This window comes from Thamnophis elegans, chromosome 7 (genome assembly GCF_009769535.1).
Source record: "Thamnophis elegans isolate rThaEle1 chromosome 7, rThaEle1.pri, whole genome shotgun sequence".
Taxonomy (NCBI): domain Eukaryota; kingdom Metazoa; phylum Chordata; class Lepidosauria; order Squamata; family Colubridae; genus Thamnophis; species Thamnophis elegans.
In genome coordinates this window covers 5,486,745-5,512,269 of record NC_045547.1, presented here as the reverse complement: position 1 = coordinate 5,512,269, position 25,525 = coordinate 5,486,745, and the positions used below count along the sequence as shown (strand labels likewise).

The 25,525-nt window shown below is 46.1% G+C and overlaps 1 protein-coding gene across 1 annotated transcript in view; it reads right to left on the bottom strand.

Annotated features, from left to right (window-relative positions):
• Nucleotides 1-176: 176 nt before the first annotated feature.
• LOC116511220 (store-operated calcium entry regulator STIMATE-like) overlaps nt 177-25,525 on the bottom strand; it is a 31,969-nt gene continuing 6,620 nt past the window's right edge. Inside the window, exons 4-7 of the mRNA XM_032221089.1 lie at nt 23,543-23,664; nt 2,188-2,300; nt 391-474; nt 177-215 (exon numbers count right to left, since the gene is read on the bottom strand). Coding sequence (XP_032076980.1) covers nt 177-215; nt 391-474; nt 2,188-2,300; nt 23,543-23,664 — 358 coding nt within the window. The remainder of the gene's footprint in view (nt 216-390; nt 475-2,187; nt 2,301-23,542; nt 23,665-25,525) is intronic.

Here is a 25,525-nt window from a genome sequence, read left to right as displayed (position 1 = left end):
TGTGGCGGCCTCCTGCAGCCTCCGCCAGTGAAAACTGAGTTCAGGAGGGGCTGTGCGCGGTCCTCCCAAGCTTGTTTCCGCTGACAGAGGAACCGCCGGTCCGTTCCTTCGCTGTTTCAGTTCGGTCCCGTGGGCCGATCTGGCCCGCGGGCCTTGCCCCTGTTCTAATCGGTACACTATACGGAATCGTGCTGAATTCGGATGCCCGTATGCCTCTAAATTGTGTACAAAGGAGTCATATTTTCCAAGGCAAAGATTTCCGGTCCCTTGTGACCCTCGGATGAGAAATGGAAAATCCCGCGTCCTCCTCCCCCTCCCCTCCCACAGGAGATAAAAGAGGCTTTCAGCTCCCTTGATGAAAGGATCATTTCCTTCAAATCTTTTACTCACATTGACTATAAAAGGAACAACAAGAATCACCAAGACCAGCTCCAGCTGAGGAGAAGGGATGTAATCCAGGAGGATTTCCTGAAGCTGAGAGAGAGAGAGAAAGAGAGAGAGAGAGAGAAAAGAGTCAGTGTCTTTTTACGGGGAAAGAAAATCCGGTCTGGGCTCACCAGAGCTGGGCCTGAATAATACCTGGATAAGAGACCACCAGGAAATCATAGGGCGGGTCAATTCGTTTGGGAAATTGAAAGAAAAATAATAAAGTGGAGGAAAACAACGGCTAACCCCTATAATTACAGATAGTCCTTAACTTACAATCATTATTTTAGTCCAGTTTCTCAACCTTGGAGACTTTAAGTCCTGTGGGCTTCAACTCCCAGAATTCCCCAGCCAGCTGGCTGGGGGATTCTGGGAGTTGAAGTCCACAGGACTTAAACTCGCCAAGGTTGAGAAACACTGTCTTAGTGGCTGTTTGAAGTTACTTAAAAAAGTGGCCTACGCCCATTTTACACACTTAGAAGCCCTCCCACAGCCATAGTTCCGTTGTGTTGTAGCGCAGCAGGTGTTAGCCAATTAATCCGACTGACAATCATCACTGCCCTGATTTCACACAACCACAATTTTCTTTACATGGGCTGTAAATGAGATGGCTAGTCTAGAGAAAAGAAGGACCAGGGGTGGCATGATAGCATCTTCCAATATCTCAAGGGCTGCCACAAAGAACAGGGAGTCAAGCTATTCTCCGAAGCACCTGAGGATAGAACAAGAAGCAATGGGTGGGAACTAATCAAGGAGAGAAGCAACTCAGAACTAAGGAGAAACTCTCTAACAGTGAGAAGAATAAACCAGTAGAACACCTTGCCTTCAGAAGTTGTGGGTGTTTCATCACTGGAGTTTTTTTAAGAAGAGACTGGACAGCCACCTGTCTGAAATGGTGTAGGGTCACCTGCTTGAGCAGAGGGTTGGACTAGAAGACCTCCAAGGTCCCTTCCAGCTCTATTTTGATTGATTGATCTTCTAACTCGTGACCTCAAGACTGGACTACTGCAATGCGCTCTACATGGGGCAGCCCTTGAAGAGCATTCGGAGACTTCAGCTCGTCCAGAATGCAGCCGCGCGAGCGATTGTGGGTGCACCTCGGTACACCCACGTTACACCTATCCTCTGCGAGCTGCACTGGTTACCGATTGGTCTCCGGATACGCTTCAAGGTGCTAGTCGTCACTTATAAAGCCCTTCATGGTATTGGATCTGGGTACTTGAGAGACCGCCTGCTGCCAATTACCTCCCACAGACCCATTAGATCACACAGGGTTGGCCTCCGGGTTCCGTCTACCAGCCAACGCCATCTGGCTACTACCCGGGGGAGGGCCTTCTCTGTGGCAGCGCCGGCCCTTTGGAACGAACTCCCCACCGAGATTCGGACCCTCACCTCTCTCCAGGCCTTCCGTAAAGCCGTTAAAACCTGGCTGTGTCGGCAGGCCTGGGGTTGATGAGTTCCCTTCCCCTCTCGATTGTGTGTCTGTTGGTTATTTTAAATGCTTGTATTTGTAGTTCTTGTGTTTCCCTTCCCCTCTTGGGTTTGTGAGCCGCCCTGAGTCCCGCTGGGAATAGGGCGGCATATAAATAAAACGAAACCGAAACCTGAAACCTAACTGGGCCAAAATATTGCCGAATATGCATCTTTCTCCCTAATGCGTTTCCTCAAAGGTGGCATTTAAATCCATGAGCTAATTTGCTCCTTAAATGTCAGTAACATTCGTGAGTAACTGAAGATGTGAATCGCATTCTTCTTCCTTACCTTCGTCCACCCGGGAATAAGTAAGACAAGACCAACGGCCGTTTTCTCAAAGATCATTATGAGCAAGTAGAGAAAGCATTGGCCAATCCAAGCAGCTGCTTGTGGTGGATCCCCTGAAAGGAAACAAAAAAACAGAACTAAGCCCACGATTTATGAACCAACTACCGTATGTTTTGGACTATAAGACGCTCCAGACTATAAGACCCACCTAGCTTTTGGGGAGGAAAACAAGAACAAAAAAATCTGTCTCTGCCTCCCAGCAATTTGCCTCCTTGCAGCAAACAGCAAACAGCCTGGTCAGCTTCAGCACAGCCTGATTTAGCACGAGCAGCTGATTGGTGGTTGGCTTGGCTTCCCGGGAATACGGCCTATCAGCTGTTCCAGGCTGTGGGGATCGCCACTACCCATCACTGCTGCCACCTATCGGCGCCTCTGTGCACCCCATTTTTGGCCTCCGCAGGTCCTGTTTCTGGCCTCCGTGCTCCCCATTTCCGGCCTCCGTGCACCCCATTTCCGGCCTCCGTGCACCCCATTTCTGGCCTCTTTGGGTAAACTAATGGTTGTAAGAAGCATGACCTGCGTGTCTTCTTCAGCCACTTGTGTAGAGGCTAAAACATGTGAAGAACGGTTGCAGAAACTGGATTATGTCTAGTCTTATGAAAAGAAGGACTAGGGGAGACAGGATAGCAGCCTCCCGTTAACTCAGGGTCTGCCACAAAGAAGAGGGAGTCAACCTCTTCTCCAAAGCACCTGAGGGCAGGAAAAGAAGCAATGGGTGGAAACTAATCAAGGAGAGAAGCAACTTAGAACTAAGGAGAAATTTCATGACACTTAGAACAATTAATCAGTGGAACAGAAGTTGCCTCCAGAAGCTGTGGATGCTCCAACTGTGGAAGTTTTTAAGATGATGTTGGATAACCATTTGTCTGAAGTGGTGTAGGGTTTCCTGCCTGAGCAGGGGGTTGGACTAGAAAGCCTCCAAGTTCCCTCCCAACTCTGTTATTCTATTCTATTCTATTCTATTGGTATTGTATTGTATTGTATTGATTGTATTTATTGTATTGTATGTATTGTATGTATTGTATTGTATGTATTGTATTGTATGTATTGTATTGTATGTATTGCATGTATTGTATTGTATGTATTGTATGTATTGTATGTATTGTATTATATTGTATTTATTGTATTGTATTGTATTTATTATATTATATTGTATTTATTGTATTGTATTTATTGTATTGTATTTATTGTATTGTATTGTATTGTATTTATTGTATTGTATTGTATTTATTGTATTGTATTATATTTATTGTATTGTATTGATTGTATTGTATGTATTGTATGTATTGCATGTATTGTATTGTATGTATTGTATGTATTGTATTATATTGTATTTATTGTATTGTATTGTATTTATTGTATTGTATTTATTGTATTGTATTTATTGTATTGTATTGTATTTATTGTATTGTATTGTATTTATTGTATTGTATTATATTTATTGTATTGTATTGTATTTATTGTATTGTATGTATTGTATTGTATTGTATTGTATTGTATTCTATTCTATTCTAATGACACTCCTGGTATGAAGATGTGCTATTTGAGATTGCTGTTGCGTTCATTCAGCATGCTTAACCTGGTCATCGTATTCACCCATTTCCTGGGTTTTCCCAAGAGAAAGGGTTAACCAAATACAGTTGACTTTGGGGCACGCAACACCCAATGTCACATTAAAAGCTAACCAAGGTTAACACTGAACAAATTCAGCATCTTATGCAAACACTGTAACACCAGGTGCCTCTTACTCTACAAAGGCTTTGCTTGGCGTGCAAACTCAGCGGCATTTTTTTTTTAACCACTCACAAGTTTCTCAGGAAGGCTTTGATGATTTTTCCAGACTGATGTTTTACCCCCCAAAAAAATGTATTTCACAAAAGAAAGAAAGAAAATGCCCAAACACTCAGAAAACTTGTGAATTTGACAGACCTCAATCTGGCAGATTTTGGAGGCAGGAAATAAATCTCTCCAAATGCAGTTTCATCTGCACAAGAACAGGCCATCCTTGAGGTATGGCCGTAATTGAGTAATCAAGGGAGACGTTGGTTAAGTGAGTTTTTACCTGTCTTGATGATGTCCGTCCATCGTGTTCGGAGAAGACCTTGATATCTAATGGGTGTTCGAAGAAGACCTTGATATCTAACGGATGTTCGAAGAAGACCTTGATATCTAACGGGTGTTCAGAGAAGACCTTGATATCTAATGGGTGTTCGAAGAAGACCTTGATATCTAACAGGTGTTCGAAGAAGACCTTGATATCTAACAGGTGTTCGAAGAAGACCTTGATATCTAACGGGTGTTCGAAGAAGACCTTGATATCTAACGGGTGTTCGGAGAAGACCTTGATATCTAACGGGTGTTCGGAGAAGACCTTGATATCTAACGGGTGTTCGAAGAAGACCTTGATATCTAACGGGTGTTCGGAGAAGACCTTGATATCTAATGGGTGGTGGGCTGTCCATGATGTTAAAACAAGGCTGTTTTAAGGGCAAAACCACCTTGCTTTAAAGCTACACCCTAACCCGCAAGGGATTATGGGGGTTGTTAAAATATGAGATGATGCTGGGTAAGGAATTCTGGAAATTGAAGTCTACACATTTAAAGTTGACTACAAACTAGTTGAAACTACCGTTTCCACTACACAGTTGAAGTCCAGATCATAAAATTTACCCAGGTTGAGAAACAGAGCTCCTTTGGATTCCACACTGAGCTTAGAGACTGAATTAGCAATAGCAATAGCACTTAGTCTTATATACCGCTTCACAGTGCTTTACAGCCCTCTCTAAGTGGTTTACAGAGTCAGCATATTGGCCCCAACAATCTGGGCCCTCATTTTACCCACTTTGGAAGGATGGAAGGCTGAGTCGACCTTGAGCCTGGTGAGATTCGAACTGCCAAATTGCAGGCAGCCGGCAATCAGCAGAAATCGCCTGCAGTACTGCCCTCTAACCACTGCGCCACCGCGGCTCTTCATATACTTAACAGCCGCACTTGCAGGACTCAATTATGGTCGTAACTCAAAGACTACCTGTACCCTGAGGCAAATCTCATTTACATCTTAAATGATATCATTATAACAGATGTAACAGAATAAGAGAGTTGGAAGGGACCTTGGAGGCCTTCTAGTCCAACCCGCTGTTCAAGCAGGAGACCCTATATCATTCCAGACAAATGGCTGTGCACTCTCTTCTTAAAAAACCTCCAGTGTTGGAGCACCCACAACTTCTGGTGGCAGGTTGTTCCGCTGATTAATTGTTCTCACTGTCAATTCCTCCCTAGTTCTAGGTTGCTTCTCTCCTTGATGAGTTTCCATCCATCACTTCTTGTGGTGCCTTCAGGTGCTTTGGAGAATGGGTGCCCCCCCCTCTTCTTTGGGGCAGCCCAGAAGTGGGTTCCTACCAGTTCGCACCAGTTTGGTAGAACTGGTTCGTCAAATCTATTGAACCGGTTAGAAGAGGTTCCACCAGTGGACCCGGAAAGCAGGCCACACCTACAGAAGAGGTTCCAAAAATTTTTGAAACCCACCACTGACACAGACACACACACACACACACACAGACTCACACAGAGAGAGAAGGAGAAAGAGAAAGAAAGGAAGAAAGAAAAAAAGAAAGAAAAAGTGAGAGATGAAAGAAAAAAATGGAAAAGGAAGGAGAGAGAGAGAGAGAGAGAGTGAGAGAGAGAGAGAGAGAGAGAGAGAGAAAGAAAACACATGGCCGGCAAGCCACTCCCACCAGGTCACATGGCCGGCAAGCCACTCCCACAAAGGAGGCCACACCCACAGAGTAGGTTTGAAAAATTTTTGAAACCCACCACTGGGGCAGCCCCTCAAATATTGGAACACCGCTATCAATACTCGTGATTTAGGATCCTGAGAATTTGAGGGACTGAGATGGGAAAGAGCTGGTCTCCCCCTCCCAACCACATCTGAAGTCAAACGCCAGATTTTACGGTTCAGCTGAACGAGAGGAATTTGGCGAGGAAGAATGTTATGGAAGAATCCATTGTGATGAGTTGATGACGGTTCTTTCTGAATTCAACTTTGGTGGAAAGAACCTTTCAACCTCTTTAGAAAACCTCCAGATGTTCTCATTGGGGGATACGGAATAAGTCCTGATATTTCCAAACATGACACAATGCAATTTGAGAGGCATCTCTCTGGCTTCTTCAATCACACCTCCATCCAAAGACATAATGTAGGAGTATCGGTGGAGCAGTCCGGAATCAGTCCAGAAAAAAAATATCAGTCGAGCTCTAGATATCCATGGTCTTCAGCAAAAGACTATTGGAGAGCACTGTCAGCGTTCCAAGTATCATGTAGAATTAAATCAGAGTTCAAGGCAATACGATCCTTAAAGTTCCAATTTAATAAAGCAGACATCTTAGCACATCTGTGTTAATCCCAATTCTGGAAATGACATCAGAATTCCACCCAGTTAAAAGTTCATGATCTTGCCCCCACACCCACAATTCATCACATGGTCCAATCTTCTTCTTCCATGCTGACATCTCCACCCAGCTGCTTCCGGTCAGGTGTAACAGTGCGGAGACAAAGGATGACCTTGGCTTCTAGTAAAGAATGAAAACAATACATTCCACAATCCTACTCCAGTCTATTCCCCCCTCCCATCAACTATACTAATGAAACAGCATAATGGAATAAGAGAAAGTGTGGCAGGCCAACATTCTAAAAGGAATATAATTGCAGGCCTGACAGGCATTTTTTAACCCATCTCCTGGGTGAGACAGGAGGACAACTCCCTTGGAGATGCAAAACGTCCTTTTTCTTATTAAAAACACCTTGCATGTTGAAAATTGAGGACAGAAATATCAGGAAAAGTCATTCCTGGCATCCAGCGTTTGCAAAGGCCTGGCATGGCTCCTTGGAAATGGCTCCAACAGAATAGAATTCTTTAGAATAGAATTATTATTTATTGGCCAAGTGTGGTTGGACACACAAGGAATTTGTCTTCGGTGCAAAGGCTCTCAGCGTACACCAGGAGGCCCTCGCAACAGTCACTCATGCCCTCGTGACCTCAAGACTGGACTACTGCAATGCGCTCTACATGGGGCTGCCCTTGAAGAGTATTCGGAGACTTCAGCTCGTCCAGAACGCAGCCGCGCGAGCGATTGTGGGTGCACCTCGGAACACCCACGTTACACCTATCCTCCGCGAGCTGCACTGGTTACCGATTGGTCTCCGGATACGCTTCAAGGTGCTAGTCGTCACTTATAAAGCCCTTCATGGTATTGGATCTGGGTACTTGAGAGACCGCCTGCTGCCAATCACCTCCCAAAGACCCATTAGATCACACAGGGTTGGCCTCCTCCGGGTTCCGTCTATCAGCCAACGCCATCTGGCTACTACCCGGGGGAGGGCCTTCTCTGTGGCAGCACCGGCCCTTTGGAACGAACTCCCCGCAGAGATTCGGACCCTCACCTCTCTCCAGGCCTTCCGAAAAGCCGTTAAAACCTGGCTGTGTCGGCAGGCCTGGGGTCGATGAGTTCCCTTCCCTTCTCGATTGTGTGTCTGTTGGTTATTTTAAATGCTTGTATTTGTACTTCTTGTGTTTCCCTTCCCCTCTTGGGTGTGTGAGCCGCCCTGAGTCCCGCTGGGAATATGGCGGCATATAAATAAAACGAAACCTAAACCTAAACCTACATAAAAAGAAAAAAAAAATACATTCATCAAGAATCGTAAGGCACAACACTTGAGTAATAGTCATAGGATACTAAAGAAGCAGTCAAATCATAATAGGAAACAAACAATGTCAATCGTCATTTATATGATTTATTTTGGAGGTTTCCAAAAATAAACCGGATGACCGTTTGACCAGGATGCTGGGGCCCGTTTTTGGTCCCAGGAGGCTTCAGGAAGGCCCAAAACTGAGCATGGGGAGCACGCGGACATGCACGAGGGAGCATGGGGGGGTCATGTGTGCATGCGCAGAGGCTCGGGGGAACACGGGAAGGCGCACGTGCTTGCGAGGGGGTGGGGCACACGGGGGGGGCATTGCATTATGGATTGCGGGTGCACGCTTTCGGCACTTGAGGGGGGGAAAAAAGTTAGCCATCCCTGATGTAAGGTCTGTTACCATGAGCAGGGCGTTGGACTAGAAGACTTCTGCGGGCCAGTGGTTTGGCGGCCTCGGTGGCCGGAATCGGCAGCGACCCAGGCCTGCCACACCCCCAACCAGTTTTTCGCTTCCAGGCATCGGCAGAACAATTTTTATTGCACTGCACGCTCGCGCACAGCACACATCAGGAGCAAACTGGCAGTAGTGCCTACCGGAACTCACCTCTGCCGATGTCACTTCCAGCCCTGTGAGATTCTATGAGTTGTAAATCAATGGTGGGTTCTGGATCCTGTTCCAACTGATATGTTTGGAAGGGGCCCGGCGTCGCCCACCTGCCTGCGATACCTCCACAAGCCTCCGCGACGCTCCTACTGCTTGGTGGAGTGTCGCGCAGGCGCCGTACAAGTCATGCGTGTGTGGGGAAGCGCCAAAGGCTTAAAGGACAGGCAAGGAGCCCAGGCGGGCAGGCCCTCCAGAGCACTGTACTGGAATGGTATCCGGTGCTCCGGGCAGTACGGGGCGTACCACCTGCAACCCACCACTGGTCTAAGTTCTAAACGAATGCATGATAAATCCACCCTCCAGCCGCCTCTAGTCCAAAAAGCAGATGGGTGGGGCGCTTTGTATTAAATGCCTTCGAAGCCCCCCTCCCCCCTTCCCAATCTCCTCCTTTTCCAAATAAATTGCTTCCTTTTCTTCTCTGTTTTGTTTTTCTTTCACGCTCCTAATCTTCTTCCATCTGGCACGGAAAAATCCTTGGAGGGGAACAACGGGTTAGCCAACTGAAAAAACAATAAAAACAACAACCGCCAACAACCGCAAAAGCTTTCAGAGGCTCCCAGCTGTTCAGCTAAGCCTTTCCAGATGTGGGTTCTGACTTGCACCGAAGCTGCGTCCCTTCGCGAGAGGGGGAGCCACCCACCTGCAGCTGCCCGTGGGTTGCCTCCGTAGGAACAGCTATGCTATGGCATGCAAGTTCTCCACGAAGCCAAACCAAGGAACAGGCCAGCCGAAATGTAACATCCGGACGGAGGCTTCTGAGGATGTGAAGGCCAGCCCTGCGGAACAAGGACGGGGCCGACGACAGCCGGCCCTTCCTTCTCCCCAAAAAAGATTTTAGTGGGCTAAAAAAAAAAATGAACGCCGAAGCAGAAAAATTAACTGTTATCAGCGGTTAGATAATAGAAGTAGAAATTAGCAGATAAAAGATTATTACTATGTACAAGGAAATGATGAAAGATGATTATGTATAAGTAAAGAATATATTATGATTGATGATTATGTATAAGTAAAGAATATATTATGATTGATGTTTATGTATAAGTAAAGAATATATTATGATTGATTATTATGTATAAGTAAAGAATATATTATGATTTACTTATACATAATAAAGAATATATTATGATTGATTATTGTGTATAAGTAAAGAATATATTATGATTGATTATTATGTATAAGTAAAGAATATATTATTATGATTATTATAATATATATATGATTATTATTATGATCACCACTAGCGCATTACTGTGTGTGTGTGTGTGTGTGTGTGTGTTCCAGCATAACTCTGTAACGCCTTGAGCAATTTCAACCAAACTTGGTACACAGTTGACTTACTCTCTGGAAACAAATACTGGGGTGGGGGTGGAGGTGGTAAGACACCTCTAACACCCCTTCAAGGTGTGTGTTCTGTTAAGATACAGCCTGTTGTGCCTTAAAATGGTTTCTACTGTACTGCTGTAAAATGGCCTTCTGTGCAGCGCAGTGGAGTTGCTGTGGTAACGGCTTCACAGTACTCCTTCCCTCTGGTAATGGGGGAAATCCAACATAGAAATTACGTTTGGTCTGGACATTTTCCCCCTAGTAAATAAATACCCGGGCAATGCCGGGTTATTGGTGAGTTTGCCTCACTTAAGACCTTTTTGGATCCAGTTGTTTTAAGCAAATTGTTGCAGTTGCTAAGTGACTCATTCGGTCATTAAGCAAATCTGGCTCCCCCCCCTTCCTCCCTACCGTAAATTGAGCCTAGAATTGCAGTTGTAAGGTGTGCCGGTCGTTAACTGGATCGTTAACTGGATATAGTTGCACCCATTTTTAAAGCCTTAGGCCAACGTGGCGGTCGTTAATCCATTGTCCAGGTGGACATTAAGTCATTAAGTGACCAGTCATAAGTTGAGGACTACCTATAGGCCAACAGCGCGGAGTTGCGCCCCCAACTTTTATAAATTCACCAATAATCACAGCCTAAATGTTCAAGAATGGCTTTTAAGAAATGCTTCGGCCCGTAAGGAATTTATTAAAAAATTTTAGACAAATTCCCAGCGTCGAGTTGCAAGAGAGCCAAACACGATTCTTCCCTGGGAATTTAGCAACCTAACAAAATCTTGAGCTAGAATAGAATTCAGCCAATCCACAAATCTGGAAGGATTTATTTTCTCATTTGTTTCTGTCTAGGATTGCTCCGTGGAGGAAAGAGAGAAAGGAGGAACAGCAGCTTTAAATTGGAAAATGTTGTGTGTGGGGGGGGGGGAAAGATGGATTTGTCCTCTGAGAATATGCAAAGTATTTTTAGCCAGTTCCATCTGCAGAATGTTTATTAGTTGGGCTTAAGAGAAGGAGAAACCTATGCAGCATATGATTTGAAGATCATTTAAGATTTTTTTAAAAAGAACGCTGCGGGGTTTTTTCTCTTTTGTGCCGAAATGCAACCTACACCAGTGATGGCTAATGTTTTTTTTTTCCCCCAGGTGCCAGAAGCATGCATGCGCAACAGCGCATATTGCAATGTCCCCGTGTGCCCTGCCAAACTCTTCTCGAAAGCCTCCAGTGATGGAGCACCCACAACTTCTGGAGGCAAGTTGTTCCACTGGTTAATCGTCCTCAATCTCAGGATATTTCTCCTTAATTCTAGGTTACTTCTCTCCTTGATTAGTTCCCCCCCCCCCCCCCGTTGCTTCTTGTCCTGCCCTAAAGTGCTTTGGAGAATAGCTTGACTCCCTCTTCTTTATGGCAGCCCCTCAAATGTTGGAAGACTGCTATCATGTTCCACCTAGTCCTCCTTTTCATTCAACTAGACCAGTGGTAGTTAACCTTTAACCTTTTTCTACCTACCGCCCACTAATGGATCTTTCTTGATGGAAAAATTTCCTTACCGCCCACCAGTTTTTGCGCAAGTGCGGAACATGAGCATATTTCTTTTTTCCAGACATGGGTTCTAAATTTGTTTCCCAATTTAACAACTGCTTTTACGTTTTGATCTGCACTCCACACAGTGCTTTTTCCCCTCCTCTTTTCCCTTTTATTACAAACACCAAAAACAATGCTGTATTAGGTGCCAATTTTTATTAAGTGTCACCGTCAAAACAAAATTCCTTTTCCTGCCTTCTTCTTCTTTACCTTTCTTATAGTATTTCACTATATCAAGGATCTCTTTTTCCCTTTTTTAATTTTCTCCTTCTTCTTCCTTTACTTATTTCTTTTATTTTATAAGATAACAAAACTTAATTTATGAGCCAGACTAAACACTGCTTACTCTCCTCCTTTATTTTATCCCCTTTTCTCTATTTTTCTTCCCTTTTTTTGTTAATTTTTTTTAATCTTTTCCTTTTTATCTCCTTTTTTTTTAAAATCTTCCTTAAGGCAGTGTACAAAAGTAAGGCTAAGCTAGTTATTATTAGCCAACAACAATTCTCTCCTGCCTATTAATTTTGCTTTCTCCTATTTGGCAACTGCTCTGCTCCGCTTTATTTTATAAGATAACAAAACCTATCTGCCTGTCCCTGCTATCAGTTTCCACTCCTCCCCTTCCTCTTGCCACGTGTTTGCTTGTTTGCGTGCACGCGCACGTTGGTTTATTGATGTGTGCGCTCGAGCCTGCCCACTCGCTCAAAAGGACTCTGAAGTCCCTACCGCCCACCTGGAATCCCGAAACGCCCACTAGTGGGCGGTAGGGACCAGGTTGCCAACCCATGGACTAGACATACCCAATTCCTGCATACGTAGGAATTGTCCATCTACGGCAATGGTTCTTAAACTGTCTGACCCAATTACCTTGTTTCTTGATCTCAAATAATGCCAAACGCCCCCCCCCCCCGCCCACCCAGGTACCCCCAGTTGCTTTGCACAAGTATCTCATCAGCAGCTCTCACAATGGTGGGTTTCAAAAAAATTTGGAACCTACTCTGTGGGTGTGGCCTCCTTTGTGGGAGTGGCTTGCCGGCCATGTGACCTGGTGGGAGTGGCTTGCTGGCCATGTGTTTCCTTTCTCTCTCTCTCTCTCTCTCTTCTTTCCTTCCGTTTGTCTCTCTGTCCCTTTTTTTTTCTTTCATCTCTCACTCTTCTTCTTTTTTCTTTCTTTCTTTCTTTCTTTCTTTCTTTCTCTTTCTCTCTCTGTGTGAGTCTGTGTGTGTGTGTCAGTGGTGGGTTTCAAAAAATTTTGGAAGCTCTTCTGTAGGTGTGGCCTGCTTTCCGGGTCCACTGGTGGAACCTCTTCTAACCGGTTCGGTAGATTTGACGAACCGGTTCTACTGAACAGGTGCGAACTGGTAGGAACCCACCTCTGAGCTCTCACAACGGGTTACTCACAAACCAGTCATTACAAATGATTCCACGGTACGCCAAATTACACCCACTCTTTAAAAAAAACTACTGTTGGGTGTGTTTGCTAAGCCTCGACACCGAGTTGATGGCATATAATTGTGAGGTCTACTGTAGTTATGCTGGTATTTTGTTTATACATAATTCTGCAAGGGTGGGACCGCAAAATACAAACTAAGTAATAGGAAATGTAGAAGCTAAAGTGCTCTGGGACTTTGGAACTCAAACAGACCAGCACCTGCCACGTAAGGCCCCCAGACTTAACAATCGATGATAACAAAGACCCCCCAAAAAATCTGGGATAGAGGTATGCGGCAGAAACTGCAGAAGGGGGCTGCCCCAAAGAAGAGGGAGTCAAGCTATTCTCCAAAGCACCTGAAGGCGGGACAAGAAGCAATGGATGGAAACCAATCAAGGAGAGAAGCAACCAGAAGTGGGTTACTCCCAGTTCGGCCAGGATCGGGAAAACAACCGGTGGCAGCGGCGGCTGGAGGCTCCGCCCATCCTCTTGAACGCATGTGCAGAAGCATTGCGCACGGGTGGGCGGGAGCGCGGCCGAACCTGTAGTAAAAAACCTGGCAATCCACCACTGGAAGCAACTTAGAACTAAGGAGAAATTTCCTGACAGTGAGAACAATTAATCAGTGGAACACACTTGTCTCCGGAAGTTATGGTGCTCCATCATATGGTGGCTTTTAAGAAGAGTCTGGACAGCCCCTTGTTTGTAGGGCTATCTTATAAGGGTCTCCTGCTTGAGCAGGGGGTTGCACTAGGACCCCCAAGGTCCCTTCCAACTCTTGTTATTCTGTAAGAGAAAGAACCGGTCTGGATTCTACCTTTCGCCCAAGCTATTTTTCAATAATTTGTAACGGCAGTAAGAAGTCCTCGAGCCCTGTTCACTCTGCAGTTTGGCTACTGTGGGGGTCCTTGCTGCTCTCTGAGCTTGGTGGCTTTCTTGCAGACGTCTCATGACCCAACTAGGTAACATCATCAGTGTTACTGCACTGATGCCCTGACTAGTGTCAACGCACTGATGATGTTACCCAGTTGGGTCGTGAGACGCCTGCAAGCAAACCGCCAAGCTCAGAGGACATCAAGGACACCATCCAGAGGTGGTATGCAGCTGGTTCTGACCCGTTCTGGAGAGCCGGGAGTGGAAATTTTGGGTAGTTCGGAGAAATGGCAAATACCACCTCTGGCTGGCCCCACCCCATCTGTTCTCTGCCTTTTGAGTCCCAGCTGATCGGGAGGGAACGGGGATTTTGCAGTAACCTCCCCCTGGAGTGGGGAGGGAATGGGGATTTTGCAGTATCCTTCCCCTGGAGTGGGGAGGGAATGGGGATTTTGCAGTATCCTTCCCCTGGAGTGGAGAGGGAATGGGGATTTTGCAGTATCCTTCCCCTGGAGTGGGAAGGGAATGGAGATTTTGCAGTATCCTTCCCCTGGAGTGGGAAGGGAATGGGGATTTTGCAGTATCCTTCTCCTGGAGTGGGGAGGGAATGGGGATTTTGCAGTATCCTTCCCCTGGAGTGGGGAGGGAATGGGGATTTTGCAGTATCCTTCCCCTGGAGTGGGGAGGGAATGGGGATTTTGCAGTATCCTTCCCCTGGAGTGGGAAGGGAATGGGGATTTTGCAGTATCCTTCCCCTGGAGTGGGGAGGGAATAGGGATTTTGCAGTATCCTTCCCCTGGAGTGGGAAGGGAATGGGGATTTTGCAGTATCCTTCCCCTGGAGTGGGGAGGGAATGGGGATTTTGCAGTATCCTTCCCCTGGAGTGGGGAGGGAATGGGGATTTTGCAGTATCCTTCCCCTGGAGTGGGGAGGGAATGGGGATTTTGCAGTATCCTTCCCCTGGAGTGGGGAGGGAATGGGGATTTTGCAGTATCCTTCCCCTGGAGTGGGGAGGGAATGGGGATTTTGCAGTATCCTTCCCCTGGAGTGGGAAGGGAATGGGGATTTTGCAGTATCCTTCCCCTGGAGTGGGGAGGGAATGGGGATTTTGCAGTATCCTTCCCCTGGAGTGGGAAGGGAATGGGGATTTTGCAGTATCCTTCCCCTGGAGTGGGGAGGGAATAAGGATTTTGCAATATCCTTCCCCTGGAGTGGGGAGGGAATAAGGATTTTGCAATATCCTTCCCCTGGAATGGGAGGGGATGGAGATTTTACAGTATCCTTCCCCTGCCATGCCCGCCAAGCCACGCCCACAGAACTGGTAGTAAAAAAAAATTGAATCCCACCACTGACCCCACAGGGTAGCTCCCGAGCTACAAATATTCTCTTCTGTTGGTTTGACTGCTGCAATATGCTCTACCTGGGACTGCCCTTGTAGACCAGCTGAAAGCTTCAACTAGTCCAGAAAGTATTGGTACTGGCAGTGATGGGCATACCTCAATATACCCATGTTCCACTGCTTCGCAAGCTGCACTGGTTGCCAGTTGCTTTTGGGTGCGATTCAAGGATCGGATCGCAACCTACCAAGCCCCACAGGGCGTAAGCCATAGTTTGGGAATTGAAGTCCACGTATCTAAAAGTTGTCAAACTTGAGAGAAGCTGCACTAAAGTCCCAAAGGTGCTTTTTCAAAAGGCAACTGGACTTTCTGCTTTTCCTTTGAAGACATTTTGTTTCTCATCCAAGAAGCTTCTTCAGCTCTGGCTGGATGGTGGGGAATGGAAGGATTTATACTCCTCGCAGACTGCTGGTCATCTGCATCCTTTTAGCGAGTCATTGAGGCCACTTGGAGATTTATACAATAATACAATAGCAGAGTTGGAAGGGACCTCGGAGGTCTTCTAGTCCAACCCCCTGCCTAGGCAGGAAACCCTATACCGTTCCAGACAAATGGCTATCGAACATCTTCTTAAAGACTTCCAGTGTTGGGGCATTCACAACTTCTGGAGGCAACTTCTGTTCCACTGATTCATTGTTCCAACTGTCAGGAAATTTCTCCTCAGTTCTAAGTTGCTTCTCTCCTTGATTAGTTTCCACCCATTGCTTCTTGTTTTACCTTCAGGTGCCTTGAAGAATAGCTTCACTCCCTTTTCTTTGTGGCAGTCCCACAAATACTGGAAGACTGCTATCATGTCCCGTCCCCCCCTCCTTCTTTCCATTAAACTAGACAGCTGGTCGTTTGCAGCCTTTTGAAGAGTCATTGAGGCCACTTGGAAGTTTATCTCTGTCCTCAGGCTTTGCACTATTCAGGTGACCCTGAGGACAGAGACAAACCTCCAAGTGGCCTCAACGACTGCAAAAGGACGCAAACGACCAGCTGTCTGCAAGGAGTATAAATCTTTCCATTCCCCGCCGTTGAGTTAGAGCTGAAGAAGCTTCTTGGGTGAGAATCGAAACGTCTTCAAAAGACAAAACAAGAAAGTCCAGTTGCCTCCTGAAAAAAGCATCTTTGGGACAACAGTGACCAGGATGACTGAGAATCTTCATAGACATTTACTGTACAGTTTCGGGGGGGCGGGGGGGGGCTTGTTTCTCCGCAAGGAGAAACTTCATGCAATTCCTCAGCCGTCCTTCACCCGAACGCTAAAACTATTTTAAATCTGTGTTGATTTCAAGTCCTCAACAAAAACTACACATTAACCTCCTTTAAAAAAAAAAAGAGAGAGAGAGAATCTGGGTAAAATCAATCTTTGCAAACACTTGCTCACACGGAAGCAGGGTAAAAAATTGCAGCAATTTGGACAGCCGTGAGGAAAGGGCCAGCAAATGACCATTTTTACACTGCTCTTATAAAAGAAAAAGAAAAAAAATCATAGCTGAAAAGGTCACTTCCATTTAAAGAGAAAATATTTTGCTTGCCGCTCGGACGGACAGAGAGAGAAAGAGAGAGAGAGAGAGAGAGAGTATATTAGAGATTTATTACTCCCTTGAAGTACAAGAGTACAGAAGATGAATTACTGGAGCCTCCCAGTCTGGCAACCCTCCCAATATGGTAGAGACTGGGATTTCTGTTTTCCCAACCCAACCTCGTGTAAGACTCTTGACGTGCTGGGTTTAAATCCTCCCTCAGCTGTGAAACACTTGTGTTGGTGGTTCATACAACATGTTGATCTCTAGAATTAGGCAAAAATAACGAGAGAAATAATGGGAGATGGGGAAGAGAAATTTGGGGGAAGAGATAACCAAACAATTAATCGAAAAGCAATGGAAAAAAATTCAGAAGAAAAGATATAAGACATATAAAAAGACGAAAAGAAAATTTAGGAATCGGAGATTAGCAGAATGGTATGAATTAGTGGAATGAAATGAAATACTGTAAACAAGGTAAATAGTATGTTCTATTTAGGATGTGTGTGAGCTATATTAATACTTTTAAATATGTAATTATGTTAAATGTTAATCATTTAAAAATGAATTTGAAGACGTATATTGCTAACAGAAACTAGATGGAAAAGAAATGATAAGTTGATTTATTTCTAAAGAGAAGGGAAAAAAATGATATTGTTCATATATATTAAATATGAGAAGAAAAGTATACGGCTAAAATTGGAAATAATGGAAACGTAATGGAGAATGAATTATGTGTTTGCGGAAATGTTAAAGGGGGAATCCAGACAACACTCTGTTCACGAAAGAATTTTTTTTATTATGTAACAAAAAATAAAATAAAAAAACTTTTTATTAAAAAAAAACATGTTGATCTCTACACCAGGGTTCACAAATCAATTTCTATGCTTCCATGACATGCCTTGCCATAATAAAATGGCTTGCTGCATTCAACGTGCTAAGACAGTGGTTCCCAAACTTGGCAACTTTAAGACTTGTAGACTTCAACTCCCAGAATTCTCCAGCCAGCTCTGGAGAATTCTGGGAGTTGAAGTCCACAAGTCTTAAAGTTGCCAAGTTTGGGAACCACTGTGCTAAGATGATGCCTGAATTTCCATAACCCCCTGCAGCTGAATGCATCTAAATATTTCAACTACACTAATATGCTGGGCAGTGGTGGGTTTCAAAAATTGTTCAAACCTACTCTGTGGGTGTGGCCTCCTTTGTGGGAGTGGCTTACCGCTCATGTGACCGGATGGGAGTGGCTTGCCACCCCTGTGACCGGATATGAAATTATGAATTAGTACTTAGGTCGGTCCAAGTAGCTATTCAGAAACTCTGGCATTGAAGCATGCAAGTCTTAAAGCTGTCAAGTTGCACCCCTAACCCTTTAGAAAAAAAAACTAGGGGATCTTCAAACCTGACAGCTTTAAGACTTGTACACTTCAACTCCCATAATTCCTCCTCCAGTCACATTGGCTCAGGAACTCTGGCATTGAAGCACGCAAGTCTTAAAGCTGTCAAGTTACAAGATCCTTGCACCCCTAACCCTTTAGCAGTGGTGGGTTTCAACAATTTTTGGAACCTCTTCTGTAGGTGTGGCCTGCTTTCCGGGTCCACTGGTGGAACCTCTTCGAACCGGTCCGGTAGATTTGACGAACCGGTTCTACCGAATAGGTGCGAACTGGTAGGAACCCACCTCTGATGCTGGGTAAATGAAGCCACTGAGGAATTATTAATTCCAGCTCAACTCTGAACAATAGAGATGTCAAAAACTACGTATAAGGTTGGACAAAAGGCCTCAAATCTTAGATGACATGCCGGCTGGGGGTTTCTGGGAGTTAATGTCCAGACAGTGACCAAATTTGAAAAAAAAATGTTGGTTTATCAAATCAAAGCTCCACAATACCCCTTATGACCAGTAGATGGCAGAAAAGACATCCCTCTCTTCTAATGGTGGCTCAGAATCAGAATAGAGAGGGGAAGGGACCTTGGAGGTCTTCTAGTCCAGCCCCCTGCTCAAGCAGGAGATACTATACCGTTTCAGACAAGTGGCTGTTCAGTTTCTTCTTTAAAACTTCCAACATTAGGTCTTTCTCTTAATCGGTTCCTTGGGTTGTTTGAACACATTTGCCCAGAGGGGAGGGCATCTGCGTCCCCCCTCCCACCCCCAGTGGCCAGGTGCTTCCTTCTCTCAAACCAAAGTCCCATTGAGAGCTACTTCAGTGGGAGTGGGAAGTCTCATCCTCTCGTTGCCCCTCCAAACAAATCCAGGAGCTCGCTGGGCCACCAAAACGTACAGTTGTGATGGAAATGTTTTGACATCCCCATGGCAATGCCTGCCCACCCTTGGCTCCCAGCGGAGGGAAGAAAAAAGACTTCCCACTGTTGAGCCGAACAGCAGCTCCCCCCCCCCAATCCACCACGGCCGGGAGATCGCAGAACGTTGGAGGGCTTGCTGAGTTCATGGGCTCCCAATGGAGAACTTTTGTCATTCTAAGGACCATCTATTTTTGGAGAAGACTCCATTGCTTGGGGATGCCAAGAGAAGAGACTATTTGTAGACCTGGGATGAATTGTGAGGTGTCCTTGGCGTTCCCTGAGCTTGGTTGATTTCTTGCAGGTGTTTTATTACCCAAATAGGTAACACCATCAGTGCAATTAGCACTGATGGTGTTACCTGGTTTGGTAATGAAATGTCTGCAAGAACTCAAGTTCAGAGAATATCAAGGACCGCACAGTCCTCCTCCTCTTCCTCCTACTTCCATCCATCCCTTCTCCTCCTCCTTTTTCTCCTCCTCTTCCCCTTCTGCTTCCTCCTTTTCCTCTTCCAACTTTTCTAGCACTGATGATGTCATCTAGTTTGGTAATAAAACGTCTGCAAGAAAACGAGGAAGCTCAGAGAACATCAAGGATCCCACATTCATCCTCTTCCTCCTCCGAGGCCCATCCATCCACCCACCCACTCCATACCACCACCACCACCACCTCCTCCTCCTCCTCCTCCTCCTCCGCTCTTTTCTAGCACTGATGACGTTACCTAGTTTGGTAATGAAACAGCTACAAGAAATCAACCAAGCTCAGAAAACATAAGGACCCCCCAGTCATCCTCTTCCTCCTCCTCCTTCTCCTCCATCCATCCATCCCTTCTTTTCTTCCACCCCCATTTCAGCTTCCTTCTCCTCCTCCAACCCTGCTCTTTTCTAGAACTGATGACATTACCTAGTATGGTAATGAAATGTCTGCAAGAAAACAAGGAAGCTCAGAGAATATCAAGGACCCCACAGTCGTCCTCTTCCTCCTCCGCCGCCCATCCACCCACCCACCCACTCCATACATCCTTCCTCCTCCTCCTCCTCCTCCTCCTCCTCCTCCTCCTCCTCCTCCTCCTCCTCCTCCAACTCCGCTCTTTTCTAGCACTGATGACATTACCTAGTTTGGTAATGAAACAGCTGGAAGAAATCAACCAAGCTCAGAAAACATAAGGACCCCCCAGTCATCCTCTTCCTCCTCCTCCTGCTCATCCATCCATCCATCCATCCATCCATCCATCCCTTCTTTTCTTCCTCTCCATTTCAGCTTCCTTCTCCTCCTCCAACCCCGCTCTTTTCTAGAACTGATGATGTTACCTAGTATGGTAATGAAACGTCTGCAAGAAAACGAGGAAGCTCAGAGAATATCAAGGACCCCACAGTCGTCCTCTTCCTCCTCCGCCGCCCATCCATCCACCCACCCACTCCATACATCCTTCTTCCTCCTCCTCCTCCTCCTCCTCCTCCTCCCCCCCCTCCTCCAACTCCGCTCTTTTCTAGCACTGATGACGTTACCTAGTTTGGTAATGAAACAGCTGCAAGAAATCAACCAAGCTCAGAAAACATAAGGACCCCCCAGTCATCCTCTTCCTCCTCCTCCTTCTCCTCCATCCATCCATCCCTTCTTTTCTTCCACACCCATTTCAGCTTCCTTCTCCTCCTCCAACCCTGCTCTTTTCTAGAACTGATGACATTACCTAGTATGGTAATGAAATGTCTGCAAGAAAACAAGGAAGCTCAGAGAATATCAAGGACCCCACAGTCGTCCTCTTCCTCCTCCGCCGCCCATCCATCCACCCACCCACTCCATACATCCTTCTTCCTCCTCCTCCTCCTCCTCCTCCTCCCCCCCCTCCTCTAACTCCGCTCTTTTCTAGCACTGATGACGTTACCTAGTTTGGTAATGAAACAGCTGGAAGAAATCAACCAAGCTCAGAAAACATAAGGACCCCACAGTCCTCCTCTTCCTCCTCCTCCTGCTCATCCATCCATCCATCCATCCATCCATCCATCCCTTCTTTTCTTCCTCTCCATTTCAGCTTCCTTCTCCTCCTCCAACCCCGCTCTTTTCTAGAACTGATGATGTTACCTAGTATGGTAATGAAACGTCTGCAAGAAAACGAGGAAGCTCAGAGAATATCAAGGACCCCACAGTCGTCCTCTTCCTCCTCCGCCGCCCATCCATCCACCCACCCACTCCATACATCCTTCTTCCTCCTCCTCCTCCTCCTCCCCCCCCTCCTCTAACTCCGCTCTTTTCTAGCACTGATGACGTTACCTAGTTTGGTAATGAAACAGCTGCAAGAAATCAACCAAGCTCAGAAAACATAAGGACCCCCCAGTCATCCTCTTCCTCCTCCTCCTTCTCCTCCATCCATCCATCCCTTCTTTTCTTCCACCCCCATTTCAGCTTCCTTCTCCTCCTCCAACCCTGCTCTTTTCTAGAACTGATGATGTTACCTAGTATGGTAATGAAACGTCTGCAAGAAAACACGGAAGCTCAGAGAACATCAAGGACCCCACATTCATCCTCTTCCTCCTCCACCGCCCATCCATCCACCCACCCACTCCATACATCCTTCCTCCTCCCGCTCCCTCTCCCCCTCCTCCCCCTCCTCCAACTCTGCTCTTTTCTAGCACTGATGACGTTACCTAGTTTGGTAATGAAACAGCTGCAAGAAATCAACCAAGCTCAGAAAACATAAGGACCCCCCAGTCATCCTCTTCCTCCTCCTCCTTCTCCTCCATCCATCCATCCCTTCTTTTCTTCCACCCCCATTTCAGCTTCCTTCTCCTCCTCCAACCCTGCTCTTTTCTAGAACTGATGATGTTACCTAGTATGGTAATGAAACGTCTGCAAGAAAACACGGAAGCTCAGAGAACATCAAGGACCCCACATTCATCCTCTTCCTCCTCCACCGCCCATCCATCCACCCACCCACTCCATACATCCTTCCTCCTCCCCCTCCCTCTCCCCCTCCTCCCCCTCCTCCAACTCTGCTCTTTTCTAGCACTGATGACGTTACCTAGTTTGGTAATGAAACAGCTGGAAGAAATCAACCAAGCTCAGAAAACATAAGGACCCCCCCCAGTCATCCTCTTCCTCCTCCTCCTTCTCCTCCATCCATCCATCCATCCCTTCTTTTCTTCCTCCTCCCCCTTCCTCTCCTCCTCCTCTTCCTGGCCTGATAGCCCGTCAGTTGCCTTTTGCAACCAAAACACTGCAGTCCTAAATAGCTACAGGTTTTTAGTACCTGTACCTGAAAGACTAGGAAAGGTGCTGACATTCTGTGGCCCCTTTCTGGCCAATCCCCTTGGTCAGAATCTTTAAAGAAAATTTGGACCTGCAAAATTATCTCTATTTGGTAGGAGCTGCTGCCCCCTGGTGGGGCTTTACTAGACTACGAATCCTGAAATACAAAATACGAAAGAAGAAATAAAAAATGAAGAGAAGGGGGGGAAAAAAGCGATTATGCTTGATGACCTCTTCTGAAATTTAAAACGTTAAGAAATACTTAAAACAAACAAACCAACTGCATGGGCTCAACTTAAGCAGAATTGCTTGTTTTAAAATTCCAAATCTGGACGGCTTCCAAATGGAAAATCGAAAGAGCAATTCAACAACAATTTAGCAACTGACCCCAAAATATTTACAAAGACATACAGGAAAGCCTTGCAAATTTTGATCGCGTGACCACGAGGATGCTGCAGTGGCTGTAAGTGTGGTTTTTTTTTTCAGTGCTGTTGTAACTTTCAGCCCAAACAGTCACTATAAACAAATGATTATAAGTTGAGGATTACTCATACAGTTTCTTAAATCAAAATTCAAGTAAATTTATGTACATGGAGACCACGTAAGAATTTGAAAATTCTTTTGCCTAGCCTTAGCAAGTCTTCATTTTTATTCTTTATTAATTGTGCAGTTTCTAGCCTGCACAATTACAGGCCTATCTATATATATAAAAGTGAAATACTTCTCATGCATCATCATGAAATTTCCAAAACCGTAAAGCCTACAAACTTGAAATTTGGCACATATGATCCTCTTGGCTTCTAGGTGCTCACTTAGAAGAAGGAGTTTTTGAAATGAACATTGGAGCATTAGTATTTCTTAATAGTATTATTAACACGCCCTGATGCTAAGGAGTTAGACATTCTACTCCCCCTCCCCACCTGAAAAGAACTCTGTTCCAACTGCCACTTGGGCGTGGGCGTGGCCAGTGCTTGACTCATCTGGCCTACGGGCTAGGAGTTTAGACATTCTACTCCCCCTCCCCACCTGAAAAGAACTCTGTTCCAACTGCCACTTGGGCGTGGGCGTGGCCAGTGCTTGACTCATCTGGCCTGCGGGCTAGGAGTTTAGACATTCTACTCCCCCTCCCCACCTGAAAAGAACTCTGTTCCAAGTGCCACTTGGGCATGGGCGTGGCCAGTGCTTGACTCATCTGGCCTACAAGCTAGGAGTTTAGACATTCTACTTCCCCTCCCCACCTGAGGCAAATTGGCAGCCACGGGAGCAGCCTTGACTTACCGTACTCGCCAAAGACAAGAGAGGGACATTGGCACCACACCACCATCCATGAGACTGTTTTCACCCCGAGCCAGATCAGCAGCATTCCCAAAGTGGCATCCAGGATGAAGTTCATCAAATAACTGTGGCAGAACCAGGAGAGAAACAAGGGGAAACTTTAAGAGAGCCAATCTGGTCCAGTGGTGAAATACAAGGCTAGAAATCGGGGGGCTGTGAGTTCTAGTCCTGCCTTAGGCATGAAAGCCAGTCAGGTGATCATGGACCAATCACTAGGAGACTGTGAGTTCTAGTCCTACCTTAGGCATGAAAGCCAGCTGGGTGACTCTCGGCCCATCACCAGGAGACTGTGAGTTCTAGTCCTTAGGCATGAAAGCCAGCTGGGTGACTCTCGGCCCATCACCAGGAGACTGGGAATTCTAGTCCTGCCTAGGCATGAAAGCCAGCTGGGTGACTCTCGGCCCATCACCAGGAGACTGGGAGTTCTAGTCCTGCCTTAGGCATGAAAGCCAGCCAGGTGACTTTGGACCAATCACCAGGAGACTGTGAGTTCTAGTCCTACCTTAGATATAAAAGCCAGCTGGGTGACCATGGGCCAATCACCAGAAGACTGTGAGTTCTAGTCCCACTTTAGCCATGAAAGCCAGCTGGGTGACTCTTGGTCAATCACCAGGAGATTGTGAGTTCTAGTCCCACTTTAGTCCTGAAAGCCAGCTGGGTGATCATGGGTCAATCACCAGGAGACTGTGAGTTCTAGTCCCACTTTAGCCTTGAAAGCCAGCTGGGTGACCATGGGCCAATCACCAGGAAACTGTGAGTTCTAGTCCTGCATTAAGCATAAAACCCAGTGATTTTGGCCCATCACCAGGAGACTGTGAGTTCTAGTCCCATCAGGCATAAAAGCCAGCTGGATGACTCTGGGTCCATCACCCACTGGAGACTGTGAGTTCTAGTCTCCAATTAAGCATGAAAGCTGGCTGGGTGATTTTTGGGGCCATCACCAGGAGATGGTGAGTTCTAGTCCTACCTTAGATATAAAAGCCAGCTGGGTGACCATGGGCCAATCACCAGAAGACTGTGAGTTCTAGTCCCACTTTAGCCATGAAAGCCAGCTGGGTGACTCTTGGTCAATCACCAGGAGATTGTGAGTTCTAGTCCCACTTTAGTCCTGAAAGCCAGCTGGGTGATCATGGGTCAATCACCAGGAGACTGTGAGTTCTAGTCCCACTTTAGCCTTGAAAGCCAGCTGGGTGACCATGGGCCAATCACCAGGAAACTGTGAGTTCTAGTCCTGCATTAAGCATAAAACCCAGTGATTTTGGCCCATCACCAGGAGACTGTGAGTTCTAGTCCCATCAGGCATAAAAGCCAGCTGGATGACTCTGGGTCCATCACCCACTGGAGACTGTGAGTTCTAGTCTCCAATTAAGCATGAAAGCTGGCTGGGTGATTTTTGGGGCCATCACCAGGAGATGGTGAGTTCTAGTCCTACCTTAGGCATAAAAGCCAGCTGGATAACCCTGGGCCCAATTACTAGGAGACTGTGAGTTCTATCCCCACTATAAAGATGGGAGATAGCTGGGTGACTTTGGGCCGGTCCCCCCCTCTTTCATCCCAACCCACCTCACAGGGTGATTGTTGTGGGCAAAATCGGAAGAAAAAGGAGCATGGCCTCTTAACTTATTCACTTATCTTTATTTATCAAAATAATAATAAAGGCAAGATATAGCTTCGTAAATAAAAACATGAAATAAATATGTGAACTCAGTCCCTTTGGGCTGTAACTATGGAGTGCTTTATAACTCCAATCCATGCAAAGGAGGAAGCGGATTATGGATTCTCGTTCGTTACAAAGCCATGGAGTGTATATACCACAGTTCCCCCATTTAGATGCAAAAACTAACCATGATTTGCTGCGAACCAGGAATCTAGGGAAATAGAACAGGTCTAAAGGCTCAACTCCTGGGACTCCCTTGGACTGCAAGT